Raw genomic sequence first — 19,262 nt, 5'->3', positions numbered from 1 at the left:
ATACAGATTCTGCATTATCGCCGCAAAGAAGGCTCGCCCACCATGCATCCTGGAAAGTGACAGTTATGTTTTAGTAAGTATTGGTCAGGAGGGCTCACAGTTGCGGGGATTTTTTTTCAATACAAGTTTTCAGAGACAGTAACTACAACAACACAATAGTGGAAGGTGACAGACATGGTGAGTTAAAGTTTTTTGCTCTAAATCGCGTCACATAATCACCGCCATTCAACTGCAGGAGCTGCCAAGCTCTGCTGCCGTAGACAGACTCTGTTTTTCAGGCAGAAATGTGATGAAGAGTCAGTAGGACAGACAGGATGACAGAGGCTTTTCCACGTATGGATGCAGTATTTTTTTTCCTCATATAAGTTGCCAAAGACACTACCAGTTACCACATTACTGTTGTTTGGTCCTGTAACGTTGCTTTGTGTGTTGAAGTGTGGGACATTTCTCTTTTATTTGATGAGTGAAGGATCTGTTTAGTTGTCAGAATGTGAACACCACCAGACAAACACACCCGTTATGCGCTGCCGGCTTTTCCATTCACACGGACTATGTCTCACCTCTGCTGTGGTTCTGATACTACCTCTGGAGGCGGATCAGAGCCGGAGCAAAACTGTTACCCCTCTCTGCATCTGTAATTTTCACAGAGGGCGAGGTGGAGCATTGGCGCATGATTCCTGCATTGAAAGGGCAGTGTGAATGGGGCTTAAGTAGTGACAGGAAATAAAAGCGTATTTAATGAAAAAAGTACAAACTCAGGAGGTTGCACCGAAATACTGCATGATTGCTGAGACCCTGCTCTATCAACATATAACTTTTGATTTCTTAACAATTAAACTTTTTTCTTTTCAAAATTTAAAGCTATTTTATCCAAATTCTCAAGAACCAGCGCTTAGTGTTTATGGTTTTGTGTAAGGCAGTAAAGTAAAAACTAGTGTTAAATACAAAAAATAAACATCAGAGGTGAGAAAAACAAATGAGACAAGAGGGAATCATATACAAGCCAGTTTCAAAAATACCCTTTCATGTCACAATATTTTCTTCTATCCCAACGACCTTCACCATTCATTGGCCAATTGGACTGCTAAAAGCCAGTTCTCATTTGTGATGTCACAGCAATGTCTAAAGACCAGTGTAACTAAATTTAGAGTCAGAAAAATATTTGCTTACTTTTAAATTTTGACTTGAAAAATATGAGACTGAAGTTGGCAGCCATCAGATTGACAAATTGGGAAACAGCTGGCGTGGCTGTGCCCAAACTTAAAAATCATGTCTACAAGATTCAAATCAATGATTAACACATCATATTGTTTGATATTTAATATATCACCATCCAGTTGCCTACAATACAGCACCTAGATTGACCATGACCTAGATGACTGAGAACCTTCATCAACATTGTTTAATATTGTTTCAAGTGAAGAAATTGATGTGTACAAGGACAAGTTAAGGAATACCAGTTGCCTGCCAATCCATATAGTTTAAATAAACATACATGACTTGGTATGTTCGGTCAAACAACAAATTATTTTACAAGTTTCCCAATATGGTGGGACACAAACACAGACTGTGACAATTTAATCCTTCTTGACATGCTCGATTGAACACAGTACAAAGACAATACAGTATGTTTAATGGTTTGCCGCATCATTGATTTTTGTAAATATATGCTTATTCAGATTTTGATGCCAGCAAATGTGGGACAGGAGCAACAAGGAACTGTGAAAGCTGTGGAATGCTCCAAAAACACCTGTTTGGAACATTCTGGGGGTAAGCAGAATTGGTAATGGGTGAAAGGATCACGATTGGGTATGAAAGGGACATCACTGAAAGGCTCAGTCGTTCACAGGCAAGGATGGGGTGAGGTTCTACACTTTGTATAAGTTGTATACATGAACTATAAAACACTGTGCAAATAATTGCATTGTTTTTATTTATATTTTACACAGCTTACCACTTTTGTAAAGGGGTTCTTTGTGACGGAGCCAGGCTAATCTTTTTCAAAATCCAGAACTAGTCCTTTAAGTCTGAATCAGAACTTCATACAAATACCTGCAAGTGCTTGACCACTTTATCTATATACTGTGGTGGTAACATTTCAAACAGGTTGTGGATCTGTGCACTCTTAGGGTTTTTCCAGTTACACCAAGCAATGGCGGGCCTCAAGCAGTGGAGCCATGCTTAGACAATTAGTTTTTCAACTGCACCACACAACAAAAGTAATGTAGTTTACCTTTTTTATGTGTTGGCGGTGTTTTTCTCGCACTAAGAGTCTATCGCCTGCAGCACTTCATCCAACAGCTCACTGTGACTTTGTTTGTACTGCTACTCACTGTAATATTTTAAACTAATCTGCTGACCAAACAGCACAGAATATGTTCATGTCTGACTGATTACACCTGAATTTACTGGTGGAACAGTGCAGTGAGTAAAAGCATCCCACTGGTTTGCCCCTGGGAAGTTTTTAATGGCAGCAACAGCAGCAAGTTAAAGTGGAAACAGACAATGTTTGCTATGAGTACTTATATAAAGGGCAACAGGAATAACTCTTAAATACCAGTTCCAATTTTTGCACTTCGATTCCCTTGTCTCAGTGTCAATGGGCTTTTATAGCCTGAAATAAGGTCTGTGGTTACTACAAGCTTAAGAGATTTCCATGTTTTGTTCGGCTACATAAAAATATGCCAGTAAATACCACACGTTTAAATTATAAAACATTTACGCCTGTCAACAACTGTTGCTTACAATTGGCTAAATGAAACTAGAACTAGAGACTAAGAGGTTGTCGAGGACATTAAATATCATCATGCCGAACATGGACACATCTACTCACTAGTGCATTTTTACAGGCTATTCTATTACTCATCACAACTTGGCAATTGATCAATTAGTACTAAAGGCGTGTATAGCATAGTGTAGTAAATGCTTAGTGGTGGTGAAGTTGAAGTCATGCGACCCGGATGTAGCTTGTTTCTAGCCTACCAATGACTTTTTATGATTTTGGGGATCACATTTACACTTTCTTTAGTGCCTGGTGGCAGACAAAATAGCATAATGAAAGCGTGCCATATAGTGAACAAATCAAAACGCAGATGGTGTCCCTCTATATCCAATACATTATGCAATCAATAGTTAATTCATACCAATATATAAAAGCAAAACACTTGTCTACTGCCAGTTTAACTCAAGAAACACTGCAATAATGCGGACATCTGAAAGACTGAAAAGAATGCCCCCGCTGTGAGCTGGTAGCAGATTGTTTTTAAGGCTTGGCATGGTGCAGCTGAAGTGGAATGATCCAGGCCCGTGAAAAAACCCCGTTTGATTTCACTTGTCATTTAAACAGTGACCTTAATAATAAAGCGATGTAAGTTTCAATGACTTGAAGTGAATGGACTAAAACATGTGCAGGATGATAAATCCCTATTGGACCTCTAATATGTGTACTTTGTACTTCCATCAATGAGGTCTTGGTCATTTTTTTTTGACAACCTTTACCAACCCAACGTTCAGGAAAAGTAAGACCTTTATCGGCAGAGAGCTTGCTGTTTAGAGAGAGAAAAAGAGATGCATTAATATCAAAAGTACAGAACAAGACACAGTAGATATTTGTAACTCAAACATAACGAAAATATGATTTATTAGTCCAACATTTCTCAAAAGGTCATTTACCTCAAACAATACATATTCCAAATTATATACACATTTACATTTTGATACACTTGATCCAAACTGGCAATTTCACCACTTAAGCAGATTATTTTGGATGTATTTAATTAATACATTCCAATATTATATATACACAAGACAAAATTCTGAGACTATTAAGCCTCTAGTAGAATTTCTCCAAGTAATGTGGCAGCTGTAGTCAGCCTCCAAAAATGGACCAGATCTACAGCTACAGATGTCGTGGAGTATTGGTAAAATGTAATTTGACGTATACCATTTGTTACCGATACTACCTTTGAAAAAATACCAGGCCGCGTTGGCAGCTGCTTGTCCAGCCTCTTCACCTTCCACCAGCAGAATCCACTTTAGCATAAAGAAAAATAGGTGCCGCTAAATTAAAGTATTCTTTTGTACAATGGTGCTGGTTCACAAAGAGATCAATTCTTACCAAAAGAAAGTTTAAGTATTTTTCATGGACTTTTGTATTTCCAATTTGATAGCCGATTCAAGATCACTCTTTGTGGACCTTCACCGTTATCTTAACATTCAGTATATTTTGATTTCACTTAGTTTAACTCTAAGTTACATGTTTACTAAAATCAAATAATTTCTTACGACAAACCATAAAACAAATGACACTGAAGATGGAACTATATAAAAGAAGAAGTACTGAGGTCGCTGCTGAAGGCCTCAAGCCTGTTTGAAACATAATCAAGACATATTTCTTGTCTGATCCTTACCATGGAGTCAGGCAGGTAAAGGTGTTCAGAAAGCCACTCATCCCGCATGGTCGATCAACCATTACCTAGAAGAAACTGTCAACAAGATTTAGCAGTAACTTACTTAGTACTCAATCCATCATCACACAAAACGCATGCACACTGAGCAGCTCTTAGGTAATTTTAACTACTTCAACAGTGTTCCTCTACCCCTCCAAAAGTTCAGTACACTGATCCTTATCATGTTCAGTCTCAATATCTGAAAACAGAGATATGTACTTGACCCTACATTTTGAGCGACGTGCTTGCACTCTCGGCACACTTGGTGCAGAACTCTACCGAGACATGGTTCTTGTCCACGTGCAGACATACGCCACCAGATGTCTCTTTCTCCTCCACTTTCACACGCTTCCTGGGTAAGGCGTAGTCGTGGTCGTTTGAGTGGAGCCCCTGGAAAAGCGAGCAAGATAATTTCATCCCATTCACACCGCTCAGCCTGGACAAGAGCTGAGCTAACATGCTCTCATTGGCCAGCACAGCCCTCAGGTACCTGGTCTCATCTTCCAACTCTTCCACTCTCTTAGTCAGCTGGGAATTTTCCTGTTTGAGCAGGTTGTTTTCTGTTGACAGGGTGCAAACTTTCTTCTCCAAGCTGTTGACATATTCTTTCTTCTTCAGACGATTCAATCTGGCAGCAATGGCATTTTTGTTGATCACGTGGCTTGACTGGTTGTGTCTGTTCCTCACCTTCAAGTCAGATGACATTCTCTCTGGAGATGAGCCTCCTGAAGCTTCAATTCCTGAACCTTCATTACTGGCACGGCACACACCAAGATCAGCCAAGTCAATATCAAAGAGTGGGGAGGCAGTATCTCTTTGAAGTGTCCATTTCAAGTCTTCGATTCCAAACAGGTCGTCTAGCTCTATTCCTGCTGTATCGATATCATCAGCCGGGAACCCCTCAGATGTACTTGGGAGATCTTTGTCAGATTCCTCTGCATCTACAACTTCAACCTCCAGAAACTGCAACTCTGTGTTGTTCATAGTACGGCCTCTTCTTCTGGTGATCATTGTGTTTGACCACAAGGACGCTGTCCAAGAGATATCTAATTATGCTTCACCTGTTGAGACAAAGAAAATATACTGTTAGTGTGAAATCCTGTAACTAAGGAAGGAAATTAATTTCAGGCTGTGTGGCAGGGTAAATGCTGTTAACTAAAATCTCAAGGGGTTTTATATACATGTCATAAAAAAACAGACTAAGCAAGAAGCTATGGATTTTTAAAATGGACAAATCTATAGCTCAGTATAGAGTGGTGAAATGTTGTGAATCAATCTGGACATTTATTAGATTAATAGACTAAATGATATTTTTATTATAAATGATTATTTTCGCCTTAAGTTGACTCCGTTTACCATCTGTTTGTAACCTATACACTTGTAACATATATGCAAGGCACAGTTAGCCGTTCAGGCATGTGATTAACAATTAAACATTTTTTCAACGTACTCAACATGCAATATTGTGCAAAATTATTTTGAATTACTGAATTAACCCAAACACAGTGCTCCCGATCATCCTCCATTTTCTTACAGGCGCAGAGATTGCGTGGGTGTGTGTTGGCTAAACGTATTGCCAACGTAGCTAACCCAGCTCACTGCTAAAGCTAGGCCCAATAGCATTAGCACTATAAGATGCTTTACGATGTACGTTCTGTAATCTACCGTATTTCTGATATACCTCACTGTTCCCCATGTCCCCGCCGTTACAATTCGTCGCAATTAGTTATGCATTTGATAATGTTAAGAGCCTTAACTTTAGTGTGCAAACAAGGCCCCGATTGTCCTCGCAGCACAAGTGCTTGCAACACCCAGCTAGTGCTAGTCTAGGTTAACTCAAATTAAGTCTGGATGTTCTGGTGCATTAAAACGTGTGACATGGTTCACCCAATTGACCTGGTTATCGTTAACCATTTCACCTGCAAGTGCCCGCGGTTTTCATTAGCTTTGCTATCGATAAACCAGCTACGTTAGCTAACGTTAACTACAGCCATGACGAGTAGTCACGAATGACGCAGCATGTTTTTACTGTCCTTCGTCCTCAAACTTACCGTCCTGTCTGGAAAAAAAAAACTACTGCAGCTGCGTTCTTCGATGAAACTGTGTTGGTTACTGAAACCTTAACGTGACTCAATCTGAATAGTTCACACTTTGGGAGCGATGGCGCAGTTTGACGACAGGTCCAACTTCAAACATCCGCTCAAAGACACTTCCGGACAAATTATTCAAAATAAAAGTCCTACTGAACTTTACTCAATGGACAACTACATTTTATTATGACACATTCACAAAACCTCGAACTGAGCAGAGTATCACCTACCGACCCGGTCTCAAAAGAAATATCATATTTTAAGCTCCATAGTGTTTGTTATATGACTGTTTGTGTTGCATTTTATGACATTTCATACAGGTCTTCATATTTTTCACTTTGTGATATGCTCAGAATATCTCCTGTGAAATTGTGCTTTATTTTATTTCATTTTTTAATTTGTACATTTAACATCTTTGTCCTCAAGTCTAGTGTCTTATGTTCGTTTTAGCATTTACTCTAACCATGGATACACTGTACAACTTGAAAAACAGGCTGTAAAATAAGAAACACAATGGGTCTGCTAAGTAGTGCTTATGATTATTTAACTCTGTGCTGCTGAACACCCTCGATGGCCTGCTCATACTGCAGTTAGCCTTCTCACAAAAGACATCCTTTCCAAACCAACATGCTTTGATTAGGCACCATAAATCTTACTCATAAAAAACACAATGTTACTTCTTCAGAAGAATAAGTTTTTATTTAACGTAAGTACGCCAAAGAAAGATGCATTACACAAAACCACCTTGTGCTTACAAGAACGTCCCCTTTGCCAGGGTTTTCAGAGACATCTTGTCCAAAACCATTTGTAGGGACCAACAACTGTTTTAACAGTGCAAGCTAAGTTGCATGACAGGTGCAAGAAAAAAACAACTCACTGAACTCCTAATACACCATCATAATGAATTAACCATATCCCAACCTACTCTTGCCTTACCATGTGCAGTATGTTTTAAATGATTTGTTAAATAGTCTGCACTAGTTCTACTTCTGTCTTAGCCACATGCTGAAAATATTATCGACACAGCACATTACGTGAAGGCAAATGCTTTACACAACAGTTGCAACTAAAGGTTATTTTTAAATGATATAAAACAGGGCATTGTATCGGATTAATGTCTGGAATGAATGACCTTTATATCAATCGGTAATCCACTTCTTTACATATAGATTTCATCCAGAATATTTGTTTTCCAAGTCTCAAAACAATAGAAAGCACCAGTTCAATAATGTCCCAGCATGTAAGGAGCTATATTTCACAGCATTACAACATGACTCAAAAAAGCTGCAGTCCAGATTTCAGCTTGTTAAGGTCGCTGTGGTTCCAAAGAAGGCCATCAGCTGTTCTCACTGGCGCAGAGACTCCTGGGGCGTTGTGTGTTGTGTTGCTCTCCAACTCCACCTGCTGGTCAAAGACAGTCATTGTTGAGTAGTTTTCCACCATGAGGCATGAGGGGTCATCTGACTGTCCAGGGACTTTACCAAGAGGATAGTTCTTCCACAAAGCTTTATCAACGCACACCTGCCAAGGTGAACCTCGAAGCAATTTTGCTTTTTCAGCCTGAGCATCTGCCCATTTGTACTCCTGGGAGGACACACTTCTCTCCAAGTCAGCTGTAGAGCGCCAAGAGTGGCTGTGGCGCCATGAAAGCTGCAGCTTCTCGTGCAAACTCTCCAGTGTGTACATCGGCTGTTGTTTCTGCTCCAGAGAAGTATCAAATTCTGAGTGTGCAGTCTGTGTGTAGATGGAGCAGAGCTGGATCAGCCTCTCTCGAGTATCCAGAGGGAGAGGATGCTCCATGTCATCTAGGATTAACTGGAGCAGGTGAGGCGTGCTGATGCAGGGAGCATCCAGGCATGCTGAGAGCAGCTGCTGCCAACGCAGCTGGATGCGGTTTACAAAAATCCTGTCCTTCATTCTGGCCTTCTTCTGTACCTTTGTTTGAAAATGGAATTCAAATTTGTTGCTGTTACAGAAGAGGACTTCTGAAATCCAGGCAGACATGTAGAAAGCCCTGTGATTATTCTGCTCTTTAGCAAGAAGCTTAAGTTCAACAAAGAGCTTCTCCAGCAGGAGGTGAATAAAGGATGGTGAGTTGAGCATCTTGAGGAGGGGCAGCCAAAAACGCAGGAAGGTTTGAGGGACTCTGGGTTCAGTGGGAGACGTGTTGTCACAAGTGTCACAGCCTAATGTTTCCAGTTGTTCAACAGTTGGAACCAGAAATCCATCTTCCAACAACACATCAACCAGCATATCACTTGACTCCAAAGCAAACTGCTTGATCTCACCGAGTAACCAGCTCATGTCTGCAAAGGGGGCTGGCCACGAGCTCTTCTCTTTGTCCTCAGGAAGCCCATCAAAAGCCTGGTACTGCTCCTTTTCAAAGTTTATAAGAAGTTCCCGTGCATTCTTGTAGGTTTCCATTTCTTTTTGCCTTGCTATGAGCTCGTTCTCATGGTGTTTCAGGTCAATGTCTTCATCCTCTCCATCCGACTGTGACTCCCAGTCCTCATTGGGCCCTCCTCCCAGCTGCCTGGACCAGTACTCCTGCTGGAGCCACTCTAGAACCACTTTACATCCCTTTCGACACCATTTCAACGTCGGGAGCTTTCGGTGTGTGAAGTCATGCCTCAGGTCTACAACCCATTCTGGGATATTTAGGTTCCCAGCCAGCCGCCGGAGTGGACGAGCTGTTCTCCCCTGCTGCCGCTCAGTGATCAGATTGACAAACCTCACCAGGGCCGCTCCATAGAGCAGGACCAGGTCGTCTCCGTCCAGCTGTCCTGACCTGTCCAGCACCTGGCACCTCACCAGGTCCGCCGTGCAATCCACTGCGACAGGGGTGCTGTTGGCATATCTGCCTTTCCAAGCAGTTATTCTCTGAAGTGCAAACCTCTGTAAGGCCGAATCTTTGGAGTACAGATACTCCAGAACTTGATCCCACTCAGCTTTGTTGAGCCACGCCACCACATGGCGTTTTTTCTCGGAGCTCTTTTTCTTCATGTTGACGGTAGTAGCGGAGTACGGAGCACTTACGTCAACACCTTATAGACACATCGCTCGTAGAGGCTGAGGAAAGTGCTGTCTTCTGACGGGAGCTGTCACAAAAATAGCTCGATATTACAGCGCGAGGCGGTTTACAGCCACCGATTGTATCGCATCCCGGAAATGAAGTATTAACTACTCCTTCCTGGTTTTGTGCTTATGGCGGGTTGCAGCCATGATGTATACGGTACATACCGCCACCTACTGTACCGGAGTGTAGTAATAGATACATTATTCTAGATTTAAAATGTATAAATACTTGTCGCTATCTTATGTTCGCTTCTTCTTCTGTTCTTGGAAGTTTACCGTCAGTCATCTCCTGGAGACAGTTCACAGTACACTCCCGCGCTGTGGACGTTGTCAGATATTTCAGTCTTGCTCTTCAGAGAAAGCTGTGCAGCCTGTTCACCTCCACCATCCTCCATTATGCTCTTTAATACGATGAGGTTTATCACCCAGTGTGTGTGTGTGTGTGTGTGTGTGTTCGTCTCTCGTTCTTATTCTTACTTTTATATTCTCTCTGTATGCACATCACATGTCACATATGACCTTTTCCCAGAGAAATATGCTATTATACCGTGAAGTGGACAGTTATTATTTTTACTTTGCCTGGATTCAAACGTTATGCTGGGGAGAGCATACTTGAGCATTATCAAAGAATTGGTAAACAATGAGTGGAGGAGGACTGGAGGGGAGAGAGACCCCGTGAAGAGAGAAAGGTTCCCTGTCAGCTCCGGCAGAACAGATTAAATAGTCCTGATCAGGTTGAGACTAGGTCACTGTGGCCAGGCAAGTTGTTTTAAAACAATAGGTAAGTTTGCAGCCAGTTTGTGTTCATGAGGGAGTACTGGAACTGTGCAACATTACTGAAGTGGGAGACAACAGTTGTTTACAAAGCTGTCTTCCTTCTTCATTGAAGTCGTGACTTTCTTTTTGAGGATAATTATCAGTACTGTACTGGCCGGGTGTACTTCCGAATATGAACTGAAGTTATTCATTCTTGACGGTGGGGGCAGCAGCACGCTTCGCAGCGTACAGTCTGCCGGAACTGCATTCGAAGAAGAGGAGGACGCGACTTCATGTTGTGGAGATGGCGGGGGCTTTGGAAGAAGAGCAACTTGTACGACATGTTTATGCTGCATTGCAGGTAAAGACGTTCAAATAATGAGTTAGATTTTATATATTTACAGACAACACGTAGCGTTCATAATGTGACTGTTAACAAAGGGTCGGCTGCTCGCCGCTTTTTAAAAATCTCATCCAAAATAGTTGACAGTCGACACCGACTCTGCAGGGTCATCACTGATCTAAACTCAAGCGAGCGGGTGCCTCGTTAGTAGAATCAGCACAAACTACAGGTTTGGACTTTGACGTTATTGTACTCGAGGACAACGAAACCGGAAATATCCGTTTCAAAGTAGCCTACTCTGTATGCAATACTTCCAAACATGATTTGCCAAAGTAAGAGAACGCATTGATAATATTATGTTGATGGTGCATTACTCCGTAGAGATATGCTGCTTGGGTTTATGATGTCTCCAAACTAAAACAACAATATAACCATAAAGATATTTTCGGAACATTTTGGCAAAACTTTCCATTTTTTTCAAAAATGCATCAGCTCTTTACCTTAACCAAAACCTTAAAGAAGCAGTACACCCAAAAAGTAAACATCAGTCATCATCTCCTCCCTCCATGTTGATGGAAATTCAGGTGAAGTTTCGTAGTCCACAAAACATTTCTGGAGCTTCACTGCAAACCAGCCTTGAAGCTGAAGCAGCTGGGGGACTTGTTTTAAAACTTAAAAAAATGAAGCCATATATGGCTCTGTATAGTTCGTAAAACCAACTCTCCAGAAGCTCCTAGATCCTCAATCAATTTGAAAAGACGTTATTTACACCCTCAATGTACAGTTGAGCTTGTGCGCCCTCTTCAGACGGGGTGTGCACTGACGCTTTTAGCTGTGAAGATTTAGCTTAAAAAGGGTGGAAATAACGCCTTTTCAAAACAGTTTGTGATGTCGGGGCTTCTGGAGATTTGGATTACACTTGACAAGCTGAATGGAGCCATTTCATTGTTATGTTTTTTCGAGTTGTTTTTCACGTTTTAAATTAAGTCCCCAGCTACTTCAGTTGTTTAGGAGAATGCTTCAACGCTGTTTTGCTGTGAAGCTCCAGAAATGTTGTGTGGACTTCAGAACTTCACCTGACTTTTCATCAGCATGGGGGGAGGAGATGATGACTGATTCTACTTTTTGGGTAAACTTATCCATTAACGACTCATATGAACTGAATAAGCTCCACCTTATCTCCTTTTCCACAGGAACCACTGGCATATGTATTAATAAGAGTAAGAGAATGCATAGAATAACGTTAAAATCGTCTGTTTTGTCTTTGTTGAGGCTGCATCTTGTCCTTTGGTGGAAGGTCTGAACCTACAAGAAGCGGACAGCATGCTGCAGCTGCTGTGTGTTCCCTCTCAGCACCGCACCGACATACTGGCATGGATCTGCAGCAGGTACACTAGCTACATAGAACATGACATCTGTTCTCATCTATCAAAAAAGTTTGATATAAATATAAACTAATCCCTTTACCTATCTTCACCTGTCACTTTACAGTATCAACCCAAATGTGGGCAATTCCAAGGCAATGTCAATGAGATCCAAAGACCCAGATGTTTTGGCTAAAGGTAACATTAGCTTACTTTCCTATAGTCCTACAGTCCTGCATGTGTTTGGACAGAACTTGTGAAAGAGAGAAAAAAAATGTCAGCAAGAGTGCGCATACAGAGTAGTTTACATTTATAGTTTGGTTTATTTTACTCGCACTAAAATTACCTCTTAGGCTACATTCAGACCAAATCCGGTTGTGCTGCGTTTCACTGCAGTCTTGTGTGGTGGTATGGAATGTCACCCCATGGTCCGTGTGTGTGACCTGTTGAAAACCCCCACTGACCAGTTTGCTGATAGGAGACGCTGCTATGTTGTTATGCTACAAGCATGCTGGTCCAACCAGTGATGGTTTGTCCCCACCGACAGATTAAGAATAACAGTAAACAACCAGGGATGAGGCCGATCATTACTGTGTGTTTTAAACTGGGGCACAAAACCAAACGGAGTGATCACAAGTGAAACATCAGGCTTCACAGAGAAATGTCTGTTGGGTTCCCTCTGTAGCATTTAGCCATGCTAAATAACATACCCAGCTACTGACCTGTTCTGCTCTGATATGATCAGCCGTCTTAAATTTCCCTCGGGATCAATAGAGTATCTATCTGTCTATCTGCCTACCTACCTTCCTACCTACCCACCCACCCACCAACCAACCATGCTGCAAGCCTGATCGCGAGCTTATAAGTGATTGGCCACCGCAATGTGACAGCGGGTTGCGTTTCTCCAAAAGTTAAGTTTAACTTTTTCACCACAGCTGGTTGTGTGGTTGTTTTTTTATTGGAGCCCCCTGCGGCCAGCAAAATGGACTACCCTCATTAAAATGAATGGGAAAACCAGCAAATTTCGCTGCATCGCCTGGTCCAGTGTGAATCCAGCCTTATACTGATGTGGCTTGTTTTTGTTCTAACAGAAATGGCTGTGCTTGGGCAGGAGCTGATGCTTTGCAAAGCAGATGACCTGGACCTGATCAGACAGGTTGCATAAACATAGAGTGGATGCAAACACTTACAAATGTAGATATACATTATCACAATAAACTGAAAATGTCCTGTTTTGTAAGTACAACTTGTCAAACCATTTATACAGGGTGAAGCAAGCGTTTACAGGCAGCTTCAATTCTTGGAGCAGCTTTTAACTCTTGTCCCTGGCTGCAAGAAGTCTGCTGGGCCCTGTACAGATGCAGAGATGCTGCTGAACGAGCTCTATGCTGCTGAGAATCTGCCTCACCTTTCACAAGTGCTCAAACCCACACTCGACCCCTGGCCTGCACACATCAAGTATGTATGGGTCCTTTGATTATTCTGTTTTACACATATTATGTCAGATCCAGAGTCCCTGGTGAGTTTGACTTTGGTCAGAACTAATGTTAAACTGAACACCAACACACACCCTCAGTTGCATTTGTTGCTCGCTATTTTGTGGCTGTGTATATGTGCAGTTAGGTATTCTGTCTGTTTGGGAAAATAAACCTGTGGTCAAACTCACATGAGCCCCTCAGATAAACACAAATGATCCCCATGACATTTTCTTTCTGTTTTGAGCACAGCTAACTTGTTAGCATTAGCTAGCCGGGTAGCTTCCAGCTTGGTGGGTGTGTTTCAGTAACCAGGCTTCATTCAGATCTAACTCCGTCTCTGTGCCAACTTTTGGATTAGCAAGAGTTAGGTGGAGCCAGGCACTGCCAAGATGGCGACAGCCAGTACCACCCTCTTTGAGCTTCACACTAGCTCTGTTATTGGCCTGCAGCATCATTGTCTTTATATTGATCTCCTCTCCAGCCTGTCTCACTGCTGTTCCTTACCTCACAGGTCTTTACAAAAGGGCACCAAGTTATCTTCTACATCTTGTAAGCCCAGAAGAGAAGAGGCTGTTGATGTTGCCACCCTTTTACAGCGGACTCAGTCAGCACTGGAGCAGCTACAGTCAGAGGTATGGTGTTCATGTGGTTGACGATGCCTGCAGCATTATAAAGCCTTCAATTGCAACAGGGTGTCGATTCTTAAATGACTACCACGTCAATTGAAAATTTTTGTCATACAATGTTCTACTTTGAAATATTATAATGCACAGACCCATAGATTTGGTCTTGGCATATTAATAATACTGAGTGCTACCTGTTTGCTGTGTTCTTCTCTTTCTGCCCTCTGCTGTCCTCAGTGTGACTTCCTGAACAATGAGGCCCAGAGTCCTGGTGTCTTGTCTCCGAGCTCATTGCGTGTAGCAGCGTGTGACCTTCAGCGGTTGATGGCTACTTTCAGCCATGTTTTCGAAACAGACATGAGAGACTACTGCGGCAGAGATCCCCCCAGCTTCAGCACAGATTCTGACATATTCCAGAGAGTCCACCATCTACTGCTGGCCTTCATTACGGTACTCACACATATGCAGGAAATAGGGGCTACCATTCACGCACAAAAATCTGTCCCAACACAAGTTTAACACTTTCTCCTCTTGTGTGTCCTTCTCAGGAGTTGGACATGCTAAAGGAAGTATCAGAAGCTTCGGTGTCCATGAATGATGAAGTTACCCAGCTACAGACAGAGCCTTGCTTTCAGAGCCGAGGAGAGAAGCACACGTTACGTAAGTCAATATTTGCTTTCACATGCACAGTTAAATATACACACTTTGGTTATGAGACTCAATTTTGAACCACTCAATATTTTATTGTAGAACTTTATTATTATTATTGTTGTTATTATTTCATGTTAACAAACTTTAGTTTAGGCAAATCTGTAAGGGCATCTACTTTGTGCATGACAAAAGAAATTGTTGTCCAGACAGAATAGTTTCCTTTATAATCCACTATATCACAATTCCAGTTTGGTCAGAAGTTTACATACAATACGTTGACTGTGCCTTTAAACAACTTGTACAAATTGTAGGAAATTATGTCACAGCTTAAGTAGTTTCCTTTCCACAGACTCCTATAGCTCACACATCTTGTTTAATTGAGTCATTGCCATGCAAATCAATTAGTTTGTTTTTTTTGTTATGATCTTGGGGTATCAGTAGCCCTTTTCACACAGAGACTCCACATTATCGCAACGCAGGCTCGTCTTTACGCCGCCTTTTGTTTGTTCACACTGAACCAAGCATTCAACTGCGGGAGCTGCCCGGCTCTGCTGCCGCAGACAGACTCTGTTTTTCAGGCAGAAATGTGATGAAGAGTCAGTAGGACAGACAGGATGACAGAGGCTTTGCCATGTATGGATGCAGTATTTTTTTCCCTCATATTAGTTGCCAAAGACACTACCAGTTACCACATTACTGTTGTTTGGTCCTGTAACGTTGCTTTGTGTGTTGAAGTGTGGGACATTTCTCTTTTATTTGATGAGTGAAGGACCTGTTTCCAGTTTCCATCCACTCTTACAACATGTAAATCATGGCAGTCTTGAGTTTCAATGATTTCTACATGATTTCTACAACTGAACTGAACTGAACTGAACCAATCAGACAAGAAGACATCTCTCCAAAAAGACATTTTTGTCCCCCTGTGCAGTTTTAAACCAAAGTCTGGCTTTTTTATAGCTGTTTTGGAGCAGTGGCCTTTAATGTTAAGTAGATATAGGACTCATTTTATTGTAGTCGTGGTGAAAAATCCCCATCCTCTTGTAAAGAACATGTATATCATGGCAGTCTTCACTTCCAATGATTTTGTACAGCTCTCATTTCTCTGTGATGAATGAGTGGAACACAAACTACTTTGTCACAAAAACATTCATGAAGTTTGGTTTAGTAATGAATTTATTATAGGTCCTCTGAAAATGTGACCAAATCTGCTGGATCATTAATTTCTCTGAATGATTAATTTAGGTGATTGTCACCTAGCAGCATGTTTTCAGAGTGCTTTGCTGCTTTGAGACTCATTCTTTTCACAAAATAGACAGCATCATGAAGCAGGAGAATGATGTGGATATACTGAAGCAACATCTCAAGACATCAACCAGGATGTTAAAGCTTGGTCGCAAATGGGTCCCCCAAATGGTTAATGAGTCCAGGCATACTGTCAAAATTGTGGCAAAATGGCCTATGGTCAACAAAGTCAAGGTATGGTAGAGGCCATCACAAAGCCCTGACCTTTATCCAAAAGAAGAATTCAGGGCAGAACTGAAAAAGCGTGTACATGTAAGGAGGCCTGCTAACCTGGCTCACTTACTCCAGTTCTGTCAAGAGGAATGGGCCAAATTTCAAGCAACTTATTGTGAGAAATGTGTGACTTAAGTCAAACGATTTAAAAAGCGATGCTAAAAAAATACTGTGCATGTAAACTCCTGTCCCACTGCAATGTGATGAAAGAAATGAAAGCTGAAATAAAACAGTCGCTCCACTATTATTCTGACATTTAACAATCTTAAATAAAGTAGTGATCCTACCTGACCTAAGACAGGGAGTGGTCACTAACGTGAAGTGTCAGGAAGGTTTATGGAAACGTCCTACCCCAGCTGTATATTTTGCACTAAGTTTTCTTTCCTGTTTTTTTCCAGAGGACCAACTGGAGGATCTTACCAGGAGAATCTCTCTGCTTCATTCCTGATGGCATCTCTAACATGATGCAGTACAGACACCTGTTTAAAACTTCAAACCATCAGTGTTAATGTTGAGTGACTGCTGATGTGTTAAAACATGAAGCATCAAACAGAACTGTTGCCAAATATTAGTGTTGGGCTTGACAAAGGTTGACCACTGTTGCTCAGACAGACATTTAGCAGATGTGCACTCATCTTTCTGTATTTACTGGAGTCATGCACCCTGTTTGTTATTCTAACATCCTCTATCACCCAAATATGTTTCCTGTGCTGGGCTCAATATAAATGTGCATATTGTATCACTGAATAAATTCAAATGTTTTAAACTTGTAAGTAAGTAATCCCACCGGGTTTCATATTGTCAGGTATCATTTATAGTTTTTTTTCTTCCTCTGCAACGATTAGCCAATCAACAAAAACTTGTCAACCATTTTGATAAGCAATCGATTGTTTTAAGTAGTTATTCCCTAAGAGCAGCTTTGGACAAAATGGGAAAGAAAGGCTGTCTTGCAGACTGATCGTCAGTCAACTGACAGTCCAACAGTATATGGTATATATTGTCTGATACGTGCTGATATAAAAAGATTTTTTTTGATTATAATGCAGAAGATGCATGGGGTAATTTATTATTAATTAATTGATGTAATTATTAAAAATCATAGTGAGGTGCACTGGAGTCATGGCACAGGTGTTTGATGATATATCTATAGGAATCTTTTACTCCCTTCAGTTAGTATAGGTGTCATCCCCACAAGGCAACTATCAGTCGGGCTCGAGCATATAGCAGACATAATTTCCATATTTAACACACAACAGGCGGTGAGTTATGCTTTTTTTAATGTTGCATTCATAACATACAGTTGTGTACGTTGTTTGACAACCTGTGATCCCAATGCTTCAAGAGTTCTCTGGTATAAAACCTCAACATAATCTGCCTTTCCATATGGATTGACTAGGTTTTGAAGTATTGTAGGACAATATTTCAAGGTTTGGACATGCCAGCAGATCCCAGTGAGGGCTGACATGTAGTCCTCTCCGTGTCCATCTGTCCCCTGAGCAGAATGCTGTGACTGTCCTGGAAGCTCAGTCCCCCCTCATCACTTCAGTCAGAAGCCTTTGCTGACCAGCCATTCCTTCAGCTCGGCATCGAAATGACCTTTGACCCTCAGGGTCATGGTGACCTCATTGACCTGTGTGGGTAACTCTTTCCCCGTCACCTCCTTCAGGTACTGTTTCACGTCCTTCTCCAAAGCCCAAATGTCCCCCTCCACTTTCCGTACGAGCGTTGTCCTTTTGCTGCCGTTGGTCAGCTCGGTGTAAACCGGGATGTTGTGCATGCGGGAACGTCGGATCATGTACGGAAGAGGCGGCGGTGAATCTGTCGGAGGAGTCCAGCCAGACGGGGTTGGACCGGCGTGTTTAGGCGGAAAGGGGACCCGCGTCGGTGGAATGAGCCGCTCTACGAACTTGTATTCCTCCGCTGACTCTAATATCGCCGTCTTTTTTTCTCCTGGAGCAGCGTGATGAAGACATCTGAACCCGACAGCAGCGGCAGGAGGTCCCGGTGTCCGGCTGGGCAGGCTGAGGGCTAGCAGCGCCCTGCGGACTGCAGAGGACTGAAGTACGAAACGGGCCGCCATGTTGGTCAGTAATGTAAGCAGCTGACCCGGAAATAGTCAAGAACTTCCTGTAGACTGATGAAGTCACGCCCCTTCCGTTGAACCTCATTGCGACCCTATTTCAGAATAAATGTGTCTGGTAGTGAATGGAGAGAGACAAGTCATTTATTGACCCCGCTTGAATTGCGTCATAAATCACACATATGATGTTTGTGAATTTAGAAGATCATTTTTCATCATCAGAAAGTCTCAATTTGTCATCAAACCAATGAAATATCCGACTGTGAAAATACATCATTATAAAGACTACACAGCCAACAGTGGCGTTAGTGACGTCTGGATGAACACTCACCAAAACCCCTAATTTAAACATTGCAGAGCTGCTCCTGTATATTAGCAGCTCACAGAAGTAACAAACTACCCTTTCACATACAGTACCTGCAGTTGTCAATATGGTGAGATTTATTCTGATTTTCACCTTTGTTGATACTTTTTCTGTGTCGAGTTGGTGGCCATGTTGGTGTTGATGATCAGTGTTGAGTGAGACAATGTAGTTCACTCAGCGGTTTAACACAAACTAGATGATATTTTACATTATTTACGAATAAATGCAACTTTATTTTTTTTCGAATTAAGGACCCACGGGCATGACTTCAGCTCTCTATTTCATCGCCCTGGTTCCCTGGTCAAAAAGCTTATGGGATCTGTCCACTGGATTTATGAATATTGCCAAAAATAATCTCTGTGACAAACACAAGCTTATGATACCTACACGTTTGTAACTAAAGTGGGCCTGTAAACACGGACTAGTGAGTAGTTGAGTCTCTGTGTTTGCTGTGAGGACGTTTAATGTCCCTGAC

General features: G+C 41.8%; 4 protein-coding genes across 5 annotated transcripts; 1 reads left to right on the top strand and 3 right to left on the bottom strand.

Moving 5' to 3' along the window:
- Positions 1–1,612: 1,612 nt before the first annotated feature.
- On the bottom strand, positions 1,613–6,649 carry crebzf (CREB/ATF bZIP transcription factor). 2 transcript variants are annotated; one of them, XR_012179501.1, is made up of 4 exons: positions 6,500–6,649; positions 4,678–5,509; positions 4,410–4,484; positions 1,613–4,032 (listed from the first exon to the last, which is right to left on the bottom strand). XR_012179501.1 is itself a non-coding variant. In XM_073470465.1 (2 exons), the coding sequence occupies exon 2, from the start codon at positions 5,457–5,459 to the stop codon at positions 4,674–4,676; it is 786 nt and encodes a 261-aa protein (XP_073326566.1). In that variant the 5' UTR covers positions 5,460–5,509; positions 6,500–6,588; the 3' UTR covers positions 4,585–4,673. The 2 variants fall into 2 exon arrangements, 1 of the variants encoding a protein (XP_073326566.1); XM_073470465.1 differs by lacking the exons at positions 1,613–4,032; positions 4,410–4,484 and having other exon boundaries at positions 4,585–5,509; positions 6,500–6,588.
- Positions 6,650–7,215: 566 nt separating this feature from the next.
- las1l (LAS1 like ribosome biogenesis factor) lies at positions 7,216–9,675 on the bottom strand. Its single transcript, XM_073469394.1, has one exon. The coding sequence runs from the start codon at positions 9,539–9,541 to the stop codon at positions 7,814–7,816; it is 1,728 nt and encodes a 575-aa protein (XP_073325495.1). The 5' UTR covers positions 9,542–9,675; the 3' UTR covers positions 7,216–7,813.
- A 973-nt stretch (positions 9,676–10,648) lies between these two features.
- Positions 10,649–17,116, top strand: haus7 (HAUS augmin-like complex, subunit 7). Its single transcript, XM_073470303.1, has 9 exons — positions 10,649–10,730; positions 11,985–12,100; positions 12,204–12,274; positions 13,168–13,232; positions 13,344–13,534; positions 14,066–14,186; positions 14,415–14,627; positions 14,726–14,837; positions 16,742–17,116. Exons 1-9 carry the CDS (start codon positions 10,674–10,676, stop codon positions 16,789–16,791), a joined length of 996 nt encoding a protein of 331 aa, XP_073326404.1. The 5' UTR covers positions 10,649–10,673; the 3' UTR covers positions 16,792–17,116.
- A 486-nt stretch (positions 17,117–17,602) lies between these two features.
- Positions 17,603–18,423, bottom strand: mrpl49 (mitochondrial ribosomal protein L49). The gene has a single exon (XM_073470395.1). It carries the CDS (start codon positions 18,421–18,423, stop codon positions 17,890–17,892), a length of 534 nt encoding a protein of 177 aa, XP_073326496.1. The 3' UTR covers positions 17,603–17,889.
- Between the last annotated feature and the right edge of the window lie 839 nt (positions 18,424–19,262).

This window comes from Pagrus major, chromosome 7 (assembly GCF_040436345.1).
Source record: "Pagrus major chromosome 7, Pma_NU_1.0".
In the NCBI taxonomy this organism is placed as follows: domain Eukaryota; kingdom Metazoa; phylum Chordata; class Actinopteri; order Spariformes; family Sparidae; genus Pagrus; species Pagrus major.
The sequence above is the reverse complement of the archived record's forward strand: the minus strand, read 5'-3'. Positions and strand labels throughout refer to the sequence as shown.

Excerpts from the sequence above, each read along its gene's own strand:
- las1l (XM_073469394.1), bottom strand. The coding sequence starts at position 9,541 with ATGAAGAAAAAGAGCTCCGAGAAAAAACGCCATGTGGTGGCGTGGCTC.
- haus7 (XM_073470303.1), top strand. The coding sequence starts at position 10,674 with ATGGCGGGGGCTTTGGAAGAAGAGCAACTTGTACGACATGTTTATGCT. Across the intron at positions 12,275-13,167 it reads CCCAGATGTTTTGGCTAAAG|AAATGGCTGTGCTTGGGCAG; the intron begins GTAACATTAGCT and ends TTGTTCTAACAG. Across the intron at positions 14,628-14,725 it reads TACTGCTGGCCTTCATTACG|GAGTTGGACATGCTAAAGGA; the intron begins GTACTCACACAT and ends TGTCCTTCTCAG.
- mrpl49 (XM_073470395.1), bottom strand. The coding sequence starts at position 18,423 with ATGGCGGCCCGTTTCGTACTTCAGTCCTCTGCAGTCCGCAGGGCGCTG.
- crebzf (XM_073470465.1), bottom strand. The coding sequence starts at position 5,459 with ATGATCACCAGAAGAAGAGGCCGTACTATGAACAACACAGAGTTGCAG.